The sequence below is a fragment of the Hemicordylus capensis genome, chromosome 2 (genome assembly GCF_027244095.1).
Source record: "Hemicordylus capensis ecotype Gifberg chromosome 2, rHemCap1.1.pri, whole genome shotgun sequence".
NCBI lineage: Eukaryota > Metazoa > Chordata > Lepidosauria > Squamata > Cordylidae > Hemicordylus > Hemicordylus capensis.
In genome coordinates this window covers 387,139,060-387,154,203 of record NC_069658.1, presented here as the reverse complement: position 1 = coordinate 387,154,203, position 15,144 = coordinate 387,139,060, and the positions used below count along the sequence as shown (strand labels likewise).

Below are 15,144 nucleotides of genomic sequence, written 5' to 3'. Positions count from 1 at the left end.
AAGAAGAACTTTAGCAATCTAGCATGTCTTACTGAATAGCACAGGTCACCAGTATTTAACATTTATTTATTTATCAACAACGCTACTGAATTTGCTTTCCAAACCACTTAGGGAATTCAGTTATTAAAATATTGAATATTTCAAGCTCATTCTGCTGACTTGGTTAAATCAACAGCTCTGCCGAGTTCAAGCTTGCACCATCACCAGTCTTTCAGGCAAGACCTGCAAGATTGTATGATATGCAATAAATCAATCAACTGATGCTCCCTTGCAAGGGCTGGGAGTGGGCTAGACTGGGCTGGGTTTTGTAATGAACAATTACTTGTATAACTGTTAACGAACAAATTGCTGCAGGACTGCTATATGAACTGTAGCATTATCAATGCATTGGGGTATCTAGTTCTCTGTTACTCAATCCATGCGGCTCACTCCTTCTCAGATTAGGGCGGGGATTGGGGAATGCAGTAGTATTTGGTATAATGTTCTAATGATCTGTTAGCAACACACCACTGCAAAAATACATAGGGTGAAACTACAAGGAGTGTTTGAAATCCTTCACTCATGGCAGGTTGTTCCTTTGTTAACACTATTACAGACATTAATTGAGCCTGACATCTAGTTAAAATGTGTTTAGTTTTGATTAACTTCATACCACTGATCATTTCTGTTAGATCTTTGGCAAACTAGGATTTTGTACTGGTTTAGAATATTTGAAGTTGACATAAAAATCAGTTTATAGCACATTGTAAATGCTAGCATTGACTCATTGACGCCTCCTTAGTTGATGATGATATCTCTTCCTTTATTTTTTCAGAGAATCCGGTCAACGGTGGATGAAAAAGAACAGAAACAACTTTTGATGGATTTGGATGTAGTTATGAGAAGTAGTGACTGCCCATATATTGTTCAGTTTTATGGAGCACTCTTCAGAGAGGTGGGTACTGAAAATTTGCTTAATTTGTACCAGATAGCCTAGTGAATGTGTTTCAGGAATTTTAGTGGGTAATGAAATACATTAAGTGAAGGGTTTTAATTGCCAGTTTCCCAAATAAACTAGTTTGGCAGAGGAGGAACATGCAAGCCAGAACGGCATTCCATGGTTAAGAGATCAGGAGATGTTGCATCTGCATCAGGCTTAAGAGTTGACTTAAATCAGGGATGGAAATTGAACTGCCTTGTTTTTGTCTTTGTCAGAAGGTTCATTAGACTCTGATGCTCTACAGCAGTGGTTTTCAAACTTGCTACTTTCAGGGATCACTTTCCACCTCAACCTTTCTGCCAGCCCCCCCTAAGCATTTAGCATGGGATCTTTACATGTCACAGAGAATTCTGGAGTGTATTTTTGTGCAACAACTGATCAGGCTTGTTGCATCTCCACATGGGTGGGTTCAGATGATTGCCTGGAAGTCCAGTTCCCGGGGAGTGCATGCTCCTGGTGGGGTATGTCATCTGATCCCGCCAAAGGATCTTGAGCCATCTGCCTGACGTTCTCTGTCCATTTGTGCCCTACATTGAAGTTGGGCAGAGAATGTCAGGCAAATGTCCAGTGGAAGGCTCGGGAACTGGACTTTGTAGGGTTTGGATGACACACCCGCTGGAAGTGCACACTTTCCAGGAACTGGACTAACCTGGGATAGTCCAAACCCACCCTATTGCTACAGGTGAATAAAGAGTAAAGCCTGAACACCCCTGACACTACGCCATAGCTGTACATTGTACGGGAAAGTTATTAGTCCTGGAAAGGCCCCGCTCCCTTTCTCTTTTTAATTGGGCGGTTTGCTTGCCACGCTTCTCACTAAGGAATCCAGTAAGCTTCCAAAGAACTGAAGGTTCCCACGATCACAGTTTTAAACCCCAGCTCTGCAGCACATTATATATAAAAACATGAAGAATGAAAGATTACTTTTCATTGTATATAGGAGAAGCTTATTTGCTTACACAATGTTAATGATGAAGGCTGACATCAAGACTAACAAAGCCCCGGTGCTACATGAGAAGCCCCAGTGCTGCTGATGGATTTGACTGACACAGCACTGACAATCAGTGGCATCCTTTTGTGGGTGGGGGGTGAATCAGGGCATCACCTCTTACCCCATGCCTCCCCAGCTGTGTTTCCTCTATCAGCGATTCCCAGATGTTGTTCACTACAACTCCCAGCATGCCCAGCTGTAGTGGCCTGTGTGTGGCTGGGGATTATGGGAGTTGTAGTCAACAACATCTGGGAAGCCCTGTTAGAGGGAACATTGGACCCTAGTAGAGTATAGCTGTGGCAACGGGGAGGTTTCAGCCTTGAATCTCCCTATACCCAGTGTGAGTGCTGCCTGGGGAGCCAGCCGTATTAACACACACACACACACACACACACACACACACACACACACACACCGCGTTTTGCTGGCTTCTTGACTGGTGCCTGTCTGCTCCTCCATCTCACATCAGGGAGGGCAAGACCCAGCTGCTCTGCCTGCCCTGTGCTCGTGCCTGCCTTGCCCTGCTTGGCTTAGCTTTCCTCTGCCTGCTGGAGGCTGGTGGGGGGAGTGAGGGATGGCAGTGCAGGAGCCAGCAATGACCCCATTTCCCTGCCTTTATTCTCTTTTGGGGTGTGTGATTGCTATCCTTTCAGGATGGTGGCATTACTCTGTGCCACCTCCACTTCACACAGCACCTCCAAACCTTTCTGGGGCCCCACACCCCCAATAGTCCTGGGCACTGCACGCCTCTAAGAATGGCCCTGCTGACAGTCACAGGGTGTATGTGTGTGTGCGTGCACATGGTGGATTTTGACAAACTTTGTTCATCTGGATGTCAGCCAGCCAGCCAGTGACAACTCACATATAGGATGAGGACGAGGTAAGTCTTGAGACTGGAATATAAGAAAAGGGTATTTCCTGGCAGGAAGGAGAAAGAACTCAAGAAATTATAAGCCAGCAAGCTTGGCATCAATAACAGGCAGGTTTTTGATACAAAAGTAGTTAACAATAAATGTCTAGAGGGTCTACTTTGGGATAGTCAGGGTTTAGCCTGAGGAAGTTAAATTCGCAACCTAAGTAATAGACTTGTTTACACAGCCCTAAACAAGGCCAGAGGAGTTTGCCAAGCCAGGGTAGGAGAGCCAGGCACGATCCTGACCGGCAGTCCTGTGAACTCCAAGATCAAGGGAGGAGGGTGGGAGAGTGATCATCTATCAGCTGGGTAGGATGAGCGTGGCTAACCCACATTCCGTCCCCAGCATCTTATCGAGGATGGACAAAGCCATCCTACCCAGCAGTCTCACAGGGATCATTCTCCGCTGAGCGGGAGCATGCACGACTCACTCCTACCCTGGCTGGGGGCTCCTCTGGCTTTCTTTAGGGTCATGTGAATAAGCCTCATATGTTTGCGGTTCAACTAGTGATTTTGAATTTGTGCACAGAAAGATGTAGGCAAATCCTGTCTTCCCAGTCTGCTAGCAAGAATTTGTGCAGTGGAGAACTGCATTTCCTGCTGCCGCTTTACGTCTGATCAGTTGTATGCCTCAGCCTGGCAGTAATAGAGATTTTTCTCTTTCTCTCTTTTTCAGGGTGACTGTTGGATCTGTATGGAGCTCATGTCTACCTCGTTTGATAAATTTTACAAATATGTATATAGTGTATTAGATGATGTTATTCCAGAAGAAATTCTAGGCAAAATCACTTTAGCTGTAAGTTTCTGCCCCACTTTGAATTTTCACTCCCCTGTTTTTGCACTTTTTGCTTTTTCAGTCTAGTTTCTGGTCAGGAGCTGAATTGGCTTCTTTAGACCTGATGTTGCAATGTAGAGTTCTTTTAGTTGTCTGTTGACTTTAAAAACAAAAAGACTTGTTATGGGTTGTTAAAAAAAGCAAAATGATTTTGGCAGTTTAAACACATGCCTCAGAATTGACATGTGTCTTTGGTTTTCCTGTATGGAAAATGTAGACAGCAACTTTTGAAATAACTTGTGCATTCATGATACATTTAAAGATTTTGGTCCACAGACTACTATCAGTGATAATTTCAATGCATCTAATAAAGATAAGATTATATCAAATAATCACTGGATATAATATTATATCACTGGGTATAATAAGGCTGACAAGAGCCTTATTATAGTCAATTAGTTTTTATATTGGACTGAAAAAAATCTGGACTTTGAGTGTGTACCATTCTCTTGCCACATTCTCCTTCACTGCAACATTCAGTGCCTGTTAAGTGGTGTATACATATTCTGCCTCTTGATTAATTGTTCAGTGGTGATTGAGAGATGAGAGGTAAGTTTAGTGGTGTCAGTACAGTACTAATATTTTTTGAAATTCCTCTTGTATGGACTTGGCACATTGCATCCAGATCTGGTGGCATGACTTCTGGTTTATGGAGCTTCTGTCCTTGGCTTATGATTCAAATGACAAAGCTACTCAGTGTCAACAGAGGATGAAGCCATTTTTTGAGTGGGACTGCCATCTGGTACTACCAGTTTTTCCAGTGGAGCTTTGTTTGCGATGATTGTATTTTTATCTTCAAAGCCATTATTTGGCCTCTCCTACCACCACACAATTCTTGACCCCATTCCCTAGTGTCCACATAGGTGCTCCCCCTGTCCTCTGACGAGTCCTGATCCTGCTTACTCTTGAGCATCTCTCATAAAAAGGAAGTGGCCTCAGGACCTGCCAAACAAGGGAAAGTGAGAGCAGAGAGAATGGGAGAATAGAAGTCACTTTAGAATTCCTTCTCTAGGTGATGGAGACAAAATAGAATTGTGACGTAGAAGAGACTTGCAGTCAGGCTGAATGTATTGCAGAAGCACAACAGAAGGCCACTGAGATACTGGAGACCTTTAGAATATGTTTTGATTAGTTCCATAGCAATTATTTTTATACTCCAGTCTTTCTCACCCAGCTTCAGACATTTAACATAGGCTAGGAAGTCTGAGAATCTTCCTTTTCAGCTTCTCTCACAATCGATTGGAGAGTGATTAAAGCAGTGGTCTATCTGAGAGACAGACCGATGCCTATTTCCCATCTACTCCTATCGTTACTTGTTACTTTGCTCCTTCCCTTACCTGTTCTCCATGCACATTTCAGAAGACTTGCCCATCCATTTCTATTGTTTTAGCTGCCCTGCCACATGTTATTGGCTGACACGAAGCACAGTGATACGGAGCTGCTGTGTACTGCATCAGGACTGCTGCAGACCTATAAGGCAGCCCCGATGCTGCACAGAACACTCAGTTGTGGAAGTGGCGCTGTCACAGTTACTCCCATGAATGACGATGCACCTGCGCACTCTCTACGACGTCAGAGCTGTCTTGTGTGTCTGCAGCAGCCCTGACACGGTGTGCACTGGCTCTGATTTGCACTTCATGTCAGCCCCTGTCATTACATGCTTGAAGGAATCGTTGCACATTTTTTGTCTTGTGAACTGCCTGATATATATCTTGGTTTGAATGGAGTCATAACAGGAATTGGATTATAATCTTCCTTTCCTCTCTCTCTAAAAAAAAAAATCCTTCTTCTCTCCTAGACTGTGAAAGCACTAAACCACTTAAAGGAAAACTTGAAAATCATTCACAGAGGTAGGCCTGTCTGGATTTGTCTTTTCTATAGAAAGAACTTCAAACTGTTTTTCATCTTGCTCTCAAACCTTGTGCTGCTTCACATGAAATGGCCACCACACAGAGTCCACTTGAAGCCTTTTCCACGTTGTGGGGCACTTCCACGAGTACTGTGCAAATGGTTTAAGAAAATCTTTTTGAAGTAACTGTAGTTTAAAACTAGCAGTGTGATCCTAAGCACGTTTACTCAGGTTGTACTGACTTCAGTGGGATTTACTCTCACTAAGTGTTCTTAGGAGTGCAGATTGTATTTCACAAAAAAGATAAGTGTGTTGTATCCCTACTCTCCCCCCCCCCTCCGCCACTGCCCAAAATGCTTTTCTCTATCAGTTTCCATGATCCCTTATACTGGTGGTTGTAAATATTTTACATATTTTTAAAATCCAAATTTGATGTCAAGCAAACTCAGCAATGTTGTTTTTGGGAACTAGAGGATCTTCCTTCCTGGTCTTATTTGGGAAATCTGCATGACAAAATAATAATAAAGATTTCAATCTTAATGGATTAGAAGGCATTCTTCTTAACCCCTTTGCCCACTCATTCTTCAAACCCTTCCATATCCTTCAGATTTGTATTCTGGATTCAAAATACGTTTTTGTCTTGGTAATTCTCCAATGGATACCTGCCAGTTTGCTACGTCCAGCTCTAGTTTAGCTGCCTTTCTTTGCTGGTGCATTCTCCTTGTACTAAAGAAGAGGTGGGTGGGGCATATCTGGATCAGGGGAGAGAGCTTCTTTCCTTTGCCCCTGCCATGGGTCCCCCATTGGCTCTTATTTGACCCAGGAGGAGAACTCCCAGGTGGGGATGGGGTGGTAGCTCAGTGGCAGAGCAATGCCTGCATGCAGGGGATCTGCAGCTCTGGAGACGCACTGCCAGCCAGAGTAGATAGTACTGAGCTAAATGGGCCCATGGTTGGACTCAGTAAAAGGCAGCTTCATATGTGGGGAGGGAGGTCCTTGCATTAAGTCCTCCTGCTCCATTTTCTCTGTGTTAACTCACACACTGAATCTGCTGTTCACTACAAGAGGGAAACATACAGGTACCCATATTATCTCTCTTCTCTTTCTCCCTTCATAGCTACTAGCAGCTTTAGGAATTGGTGGGTTTTGAACTGGGGAAAGAGTCAAACCTCCCCTTTCCACTTCAATGCTGTGATTTCTCCCTGCTGGTTTTAAGTCTGCAAAGCAATGGGTGTCCTCCTTGTGTATCTCGATCACAAACTGTAGTTTCTCCCTCATTTTGTAACTGTGCCTCAAATATGCAGGTTTCATGCCATGGTTTCACCGAAGAGCAGAGTTACTCTTTGCAAAACAGGCTATTAATTGAGGAAGCAGGGTTAGCAGGTTGTGCCAATTCCCCAGATGAAAAAAAAAAAGCAAATAATGTGCAAGAGTAAGCCTATTGAAAATAATGGGCTTGTCCTTGCGTAGCCACATTTGTGCAGCTGGCATGCCCTCAATGGGCTGACATACCCTGGCACGATATGTCAGTGGCCGGCATCCTGACTAGAGCTGCCGCCTGGCCACAATGGTCGTGTCCCCGCTGCTGAAGTGTGGGCACCTGTGTGCGGGGTGGATTTCTGCCGATTGAGTCAGGATATTGGCCATTGTCTTTAGCCCTGTTTTGTGTCTTTTGCTATGTAGCCTTTGGCAGGTCTGAAACTGAAGCACTTCAGCTGGCGCTTACCTACTTCTTAAATATGCATGTGTTTGTCCACGTCCTTTGCAGATATTAAACCTTCCAATATTCTTCTGGACAGAAATGGAAATATTAAACTCTGTGATTTCGGCATCAGTGGACAACTTGTAGACTCCATTGCCAAAACCAGAGATGCTGGGTGCCGGCCCTACATGGCAGTAAGTGGGATTTGAAAACTTGCAAGTGATGTGAAGTGGGAACAGGAATGGAATTCTTTGTTTCACTCCCTGTATGGTACAGGCTGTAGCTAAATAGTCAACTCTTAGACTTTCCCTCTGCCAGCCTGGAATCAGATGACCTTTATGTGCCGGATCGAAAACTTTGTTAATCTGCTCACCTTGGCAGAGAACAGGAGGACTGTTTAAGGCAATGGGCTGCTTCTTTCAGAGCTTGCTCATCTAGCATTCCCGCTGGATGAAGCACACACATCGCTTCATTTTCTCATTCAGTTGCCCTGTTCTTTTCATATTGCCATCTTCATTTCCATCAGTGTGCGGTGTGCTGCCCAGTCTTTCACTCGAAAGGCCTGGCACCTTTAAGGTCAGAAGGGCACAGAGGTGCTGAGCCTTTCTTAGAGTTGCTTCCTTGAGTCATCTTTGCACAATAGTGTCCCAAATATATCTTCTTATTTGCAAGGATTTGCATACGATGCAAGAGTATGTCAGCCTAGTAAGATTGCATTTGCACAGATGATGTTACATGCAAGTAATTCCACTAGAAATAATGGACTTATTCTTCTGTAACACAATTTGCAGAAATGCAGTATTGCTAGGAACCTTCTTCCACAGGGAGAAGGCCACTGCAGAAAAGGTCCTGTCTCACATGACCACCAGATGAACCTCAGATAATGGCACATACAAAAGGACTTCCCTGCCAGATTTTACATGCCAGGTAGACCCAGGTGGGAAAATACTGTCTTTCATGTTCTCCGATCCCAAACCATATAAGGCTTTAAATGTAATAATCAGGAGCTTAATAGTTGATTTTTTATTTTGAAAATCAATAATTGATTTTCATGTTTTTGTCAAACTGATCCCAGGTTAAGAAGAGAGACTTTGGGAGAGTTGAGACAAATTCCTTTTGCAGTGGTCAGATAGCTTGTTGCTGCTAAGCAAAGTAGGCATTGCCTAAAGGTAGCCACATAAGGGCAGCTATAACAGTCTGTGTGTGATCTGCCAACAGCATAAATGTGAATTGTTTAGCAGTTATGTTGCTGGGGGCAGGGTGGAAGGAAGCCCTACTGGCTTCTAGGTGGGACATCCCTTGCCTTTCTGAGAGCAGCAAATCTCAGTTCTGTAATTTTGATGTAGTCAAAGAAGAACAGCTTCTGAAATGCCTGAGTTCTGAGCAGGCCCATTCATGTCATTTGTATAGGTGAAGGCTGAGGCTGAAATCATACCTCTCCTTGCTTATTCACATGCTAAAAACATCGATGAGGTTAATCTGATGTGGGACTTCTCTGGTCTAATCTTAGCACATTACATCACTGTATGCCCAGCCCATGTTGAACAGCCTCTGTAGCAGCAAACAAATCATATACATGGTTTAGCAGACTTGTCCCTCTGCTGGTGAAGAGATCAGAAGCATCATTTTTCTGTGCACATGTGCTTAGATGCTCATTTGCTGCAGGAATGTGTAATAATGAGTTTGTAAGATCCTCTGGTTCCCACCTGTACCTTGCCTAGAAAGAAGGGAGGCAGGGAAAGAGTAGGAGTGAATGCTTTTTTGAGATTCCAGAAACCCACCAGAGAGTGTTACTATACAAGGATTCAGGCAGGCAGTGAGCAGAGAATGTAGTGAAATTCCTTCTGGGTGAGTTACAGCTAAAGAATATGGGTAACTTCCAGATGGTGCAGCTTCCTTGTTGGATTCTAGATCAGTAAGGCTTGGCTCCTAAATGCCAAGAAGAACTGGCTCATCTGAGTGAGACATCACCTACTGACATTATCATTTAAATATGCAGTAGGTTACATATGTTTTCTGAGAAGCTGGAGTCTCTTTGTCATTGTTTTTAGCTGTGTGTATCTGTTCAGCTTTTTCAGGGGAAGTGATGCCAGATTCAAAATTGCAAATAGTGGGAAACAAAATAGATTCTTGCTGGAATGCTGGCATCAGTCAAAGGAGCAGAATCAACTTGGGTTGTGACACCAATATCTGATGACTGGCTCAACAGATTAATATTGCCCTCTGTGTGACTGTCTTGTACACAGAATAATGCATAAAATACATTGTCATAATTTTAGTGTGTGTATGTGCGTAGGTAGGTAGATAGAATGTATGTATGTATGTTTTATGTAGGCTGTCACCTAGACTTCAGTCGATTGTCAAAAACTTCCAGAGAACTTCTAAATGTAGTATATAGTAAACTCCATGGCTCTCAAGAGGGGAGCCACAAGATATATTATGTAAGGAAGAACATAAGAACAGCCCTGCTGGATCAGGCCCAAGGCCCATCTAGTCCAGCATCTTGTTTCATAAAGAGGCCCACCAGATGCCACTGGAAGCTTACAGGCAGGAGTTGAGGGCATGCCCTCTCTCCTGCTGTTACTGCCCTGCAACTGGTACTGAGAGGCATCCTGCCTTTAAAGCTGGAGGTGGCCTATAGCCCTCCGAACAGTAGCCATTGATAGACTTCTCCTCCATGAAGTTATACAAATCCTTCTTAAAGCCAGCCAAACTAGTAGCCAACACCACATCTCGTGGCAGAGAATTCCACAAGTTGATTATGCATTGTGTGAAAAAGTACTTTCATTTGTTGGACCTAAATCTCGTGACAGTTCCCTTCCTAATGATCCCTAGCATGGAATTGGCCTTTTTCACAGTTGCCGCACATTGAGTCGATACTTTCAGCGAGCTGTCCACCATGACCCCAAGATCCCTCTCCCGGCCAGTCATTGATAGCTCAGATCCCATCAGCGTATACTTGAAGTTGGGGTTTTTTGTCCCAGTGTGCATCATTTTACACTTGCTAACCTGAACCACATTTGCCATTTTGTTGCTCATTCGCCCAGTTTGGAGAGATCTTTTTGGAACTCCTCACAATCCATTTTGGATTTCACTACCCGAAAGAGTTTGGTATCATTTGCAAATCTGGCCACCTCGCTGCTTACCCCTGCTTCTAGATAATTTATGAATAAATGTAAAAGCACCGGTCCCAGTACAGATCCCTGGGGGACCCCACTTCTTACTTCCCTCAATTGTGAAAATGCTCCATTTATCCCTACCCTAAGTTTCCTGTCCTTCAGCCAGTTAGCAATCCACACATGTACTTGTCCCCTTATCTCATGACTGCTACGTTTTCTCAAGAATCTTTGATGAGGAACTTTGTCAAAAGCTTTTTGGAAGTCCAGGTAGACTATATCAAGTGGGTCACCTTGATCCACACACTTGTTGACACTCTCAAAGAACTCCCAAAAGGTTTGTGAGCCCACACCTGTTAACACTGTGATGCAGCCATCTCTGTGGTAGAGTAACTGAAGTTTTCGCTCTTCTGCCTCCTAATGCCACAGTCTAGCCCCTTGTGTGGTGGAGTTCGTGTTCTGGAAAGTAATCCCTCAGCTGGAAAGGGCATTTAGTTGCCTTTGTTGCAAAAAAGGGCTAAGGTGGGGTATTGTTTATTCTGTCTTTCCAGTTTGGCTGCACAAAACCATGGCATGTGATGCTGAGACACAGAATCCAACCAGAAGCAGGTTTCTAACCCTTTCTGTTGTGAAGGTCCACTTGAAAATCAGTGGATCAAAGCCTGGCGAAATCTCAGGAGGCATGATGGTGGTGGAGGAGGAGCAGCAGGGAGGGCAGGTGGCAGCCCAAGATGTCTGGCGGTCAGGGAGCAGCAGGGCTTAAATGGCTCTCATGGCTCCTTGCCCTCCATATGAATAAATGATGCAAAATAAGCAAATTTATTCCAATAGATTAGATTTAATGTATACAGTTGCCCAGGAACTTGGGTTGCACAGCTGTTGGACAAGGGAACCTGCTGCCTCACACCATGGTGGGCTCGTCTCTTCACTGCAGGTGGCTGCAAACAGTGGCTGGGTGGCCATCTGTCAGGGTTACTAGCAGATCCCTGCACTGCGTAGGGAAGTGGACTAGAAGGTCCTCTCTGGGACCAGCTGCGCCCTTCCCCACCTTTTCCCTGGCAGGCATTTTTGAACCTGGAAGGGACAAGCCACACATCAGTCCTTCGCATTGGGTTGTTAATAAAAGTGCCTAGTGCAGCCTTATTTTAATATTGGGTTCATTTTTCATATCACCAGTCCTATTAGCATTGGAAGTGCTCATCACCTTTGGCAGGAGACGCATTCCGGGTATCTCCCTCTAGCATAAGACAATTGCTCCTACCAGGGACAGAGTGAGGACATCACTACTGTCAAGTATTTGAAGTGATGTGTATACGCTGGCTGACGTGGTGAGGAAATTGACTCCGAGTAGTCCTCTTTTCTGCATCATGTTCTGCATCTTTTCTGCATCATGTTAGACGGTGGTCTTAAACTGCTGCTGTTGACCCACTGCCCCTGAGAGCCTCTTATTTCAGTAGGCTTTCACTGGCAGCTGACCAGCAGCAGAGGCACTTGGGTGCATCCACACGGCTGATGGTGGGGTCATTGGTTGCCTGTTTCCCATGGTGTTCTGGACAGTGCAGCTAAAGCCTGGTTCAGAAGGCATGGCAGGAAGAGTAATGCTGCCTTTTCTTCTCCTTGCAGCCAGAGAGGATAGACCCCAGCGCATCCAGGCAAGGATACGACGTTCGCTCTGATGTCTGGAGCTTAGGGATTACATTGGTACGTGAGAAAGGTGTCGGGCTCTGCATGCTGCTGCAGTCAAGCCCCTCCAGCTTCTTATGAAACCGTTCTATCCCTTGAGGCATGTAAAGGGATAGACTAGCCTGTCTCTTGTGGGGCTGGCACCGCCTACCTGCATGCTAGGCATCTCTGGGTTGCCTTGGCCCCTTTTGTGAGCAGCAGCCAACATGTGCCAGGGGATGCCAGCATTTCTAACCCGCTGGGTCTGCTCCGCATGTGAAAGCAAGCCCCATTAAGGGTGCTCGAGGGACACACAGATGCAGCAGTGCTGCTGGGGAGGGCAGCGGCTGGGTTCCCAGTGCTATAGTCGTTTCTCCCCAGCAGTGCTGCGCCACAAAACCCTCCCGTCCCTGTTGAGGTGGCCTATCCTGGCAGCCAATGGGAGCAACCCTGCACAAGGGCCCAGGTGCTCTTTCAATTAGCTGCCCAAGTGCCTTCTTGGGCAGGGCATGCACACACCAGCATGTCAGCCCCTGTCCTTGACTTGGCCCACCCAAGAAAGCAGTGCAGCCTGAGAGGGGGTGGGCGTATATGCTAGGCTGCAGCTGAGCTCTTGGGCTTGAGCCTAAAGGGGGGGCAAGAGAACCCCCTGCCCTTTTGAGGCTGCTACCATTCACTAGACAGAGGAGACTTCAGCGGGAGCCCTGCAGTGGCTTCTTGGCTGATCTGCTGCTGACTTCTGAGGTTCCTAAAAGTTGGGCTTTACTACTGAGTAGCAAGAATGTGCAGCCCCAAACAGGAGGCTTGCCTGATGCTTTCCTGCCGACTCGGAGAGGCTGACATTCCGACGAACGCTGGACTTGTGCCAGTGTTGCTAAGCCAAGAGCTTGTGCTCCAGGCTAGTGTGGTGCTTGTGCAGTGCTGTTGCACTAACATCAGTACATGGCACAAAGAAAAGGACGCCTGTTCCAGACTAGTCCTTGCCCAATGTGTTGTACAACCTTGTCTGCATCCCGGAGCAGCTCTTCCACTAGCGGTTACACAGCCTGGCAGAGCTCCACAACTTTGTGCAGCTCTGCAAACTTCCTAAGTGTGTGCACCTTCTCTCATTGTGGCAGCACAACACTAGTCCAGATGTCAGCCCCTGTTCTGCTATCCTTGTTGTGCAAGTGCAGCAGGAGCACAACGAGCTGCACAAGCTTGAGTTGAAAGGAAAGCAGCATGCAAGCCTCCTGCACACCTGTGTGGTCTTGTGCATGTGCAACTTTGTTCATTACACCACCACAGCATTAGTCTGGAAGTCAGCGGGCATAAAGAGAAATCACAGGTAGGATGCACATTAACCAGACAATTGCCATTCTTAGTTGTGAACTTCTGTTTATATCCACCACCGTGAACTCTCAGCTATGGCTGTGTGTTGTATCTGTGCGCACACTCACATGCGCTAGAATGCAGTGGCTTACAGGAAGCGCAGCGGGCCCCCAGTCCAGGAGCCTCCCCATGCTCAGTAGCAGGATGCATGGGCTTCAGGAGATTCATGGAACCAGTGTGTGCTCCCCTCTCTTGGATCAGCGGCATGCTGCCCTGCCTGTAAGCCGGTGTTCTGTTCTCAAAGTGAGCTGCAGTGGATTCTGCTAAAATTGCCATCCCCATGAATGCGGATTTCTTGTAAACATTTAAACCCCACCTTCCCATTAAATTTAATGGCCAAAGCAGCTTGCGTGAAATTAAATCCCACTCCAAAAGACAAAAAATGAAACCAGACATTATCGGCAACCCACTATAAATCAAAAAGCAGCATCTTCACTGTAGATGTGTAATACTAGAGCAAGCTCTCAGCTGCTGAGATATGCCCTGTCTCAGAACATCCTTTTGTGTGGGTTATGTGTGTGTTTTCAAGGCATGTGGCTGGGGCTTATGTTGATGAGGAGAAGTCTCTGGCTCAGGGGCTTTCTGGATTTGGTGCAGGGTCTGAATCTCCCCACCCTAGCTTAGTTCCCTGTCAGCTTTACATGTAGCCCGTGTTGTTGCTGTCTCTTTGGTGTAGTACGAGTTGGCAACAGGACGGTTCCCCTATCCCAAATGGAACAGTGTCTTTGATCAGCTGACCCAAGTCGTCAAGGGAGACCCACCACAGCTGAGCAACTCTGAGGAACGGGAGTTCTCCCCAAGCTTCATCAACTTTGTCAACTTGTGGTACGTATGTCCCACTCTAGGTCTGTTCTGGGTACTGATGGCAAGTGAATGGTTCAGACTGCAGCTCAGGGCATGCGAATATGGCAGTAGCACCAGAGAGTTGGTGTGTTTCCCTGCATGGAAGAGCCTGACTTTGGGACAACTACGTGGGCTAGAGAAAACTAAGGTGTACAGAGCACCTTGCAGGTCTTAAATAAATGCTACACTCCCTGCATTTATGATTGAAGTGGAGACCTTCTGAGAAACATGTGGATGTTTCCTTCCCCAAGTCCTGACTCAGTTGCCACTCTAGCAGACAACATGCATTTCTCTACTAACCTCATCTGTAGCAAAGAGCAGTGGAGGTGGCAGGGGTGCGGCTGCTAGAGAGGCTTTTTCTGCCGTCTGTTGCCCTTTGGAGCCCCTAATTATTCCCAGGAGATCTCTGTTTGAATGCTTCAGTGAGTGAGGCAGCCTGCTGTGGTTTTGCCTCTTGGGCATATGATTTGACTGTCTTAGGGTAGACTATGCAGTGGATTGCATGAATCTGTGCACATCCTTGTTTCAGAATGAGGCCAACTAATGCCCAGTGCTGGGCGTTTGCAGACCTGTGATAGAGTAGTGGTGACACCTTAAATGAAGATTAAATGAAGATTGTTGGCTGGGTTTATCACATCGCGGCATACTCTGGGCAAAATTAGTATTGTGTGAACAGCTTACCAGAGTTTTGAATATTGTCCTATGTCAGTGCTCAGTTGGAGCCATGTAGGAGTTTGGACATGTTGAGATGCCTTGAAGATGAAACCAGCAATTGGTTTCATGCAGAAGGGAAAGCAGAGGAGAAGTCTTTGCAAGGAGAATGAGTACTCTGGCAGTGTAGCAAGCCAGTGGCAAGCCAGGGAATGAGCATTCTGGCCAGTTT

At 45.8% G+C, this 15,144-nt stretch overlaps 1 protein-coding gene across 14 annotated transcripts in view; it reads left to right on the top strand.

Annotated features, from left to right (window-relative positions):
• The window catches only part of MAP2K4 (mitogen-activated protein kinase kinase 4), a 78,652-nt gene that overhangs the window by 55,474 nt on the left and 8,034 nt on the right, over nt 1-15,144 (top strand). For all 14 annotated transcript variants that reach the window (XM_053288210.1, XM_053288217.1, XM_053288212.1 and 11 more), the window contains 6 exons: nt 815-934; nt 3,560-3,679; nt 5,517-5,568; nt 7,336-7,463; nt 12,009-12,086; nt 14,095-14,243. In XM_053288210.1, the coding sequence (XP_053144185.1) occupies nt 815-934; nt 3,560-3,679; nt 5,517-5,568; nt 7,336-7,463; nt 12,009-12,086; nt 14,095-14,243 (647 nt within the window). The remainder of the gene's footprint in view (nt 1-814; nt 935-3,559; nt 3,680-5,516; nt 5,569-7,335; nt 7,464-12,008; nt 12,087-14,094; nt 14,244-15,144) is intronic.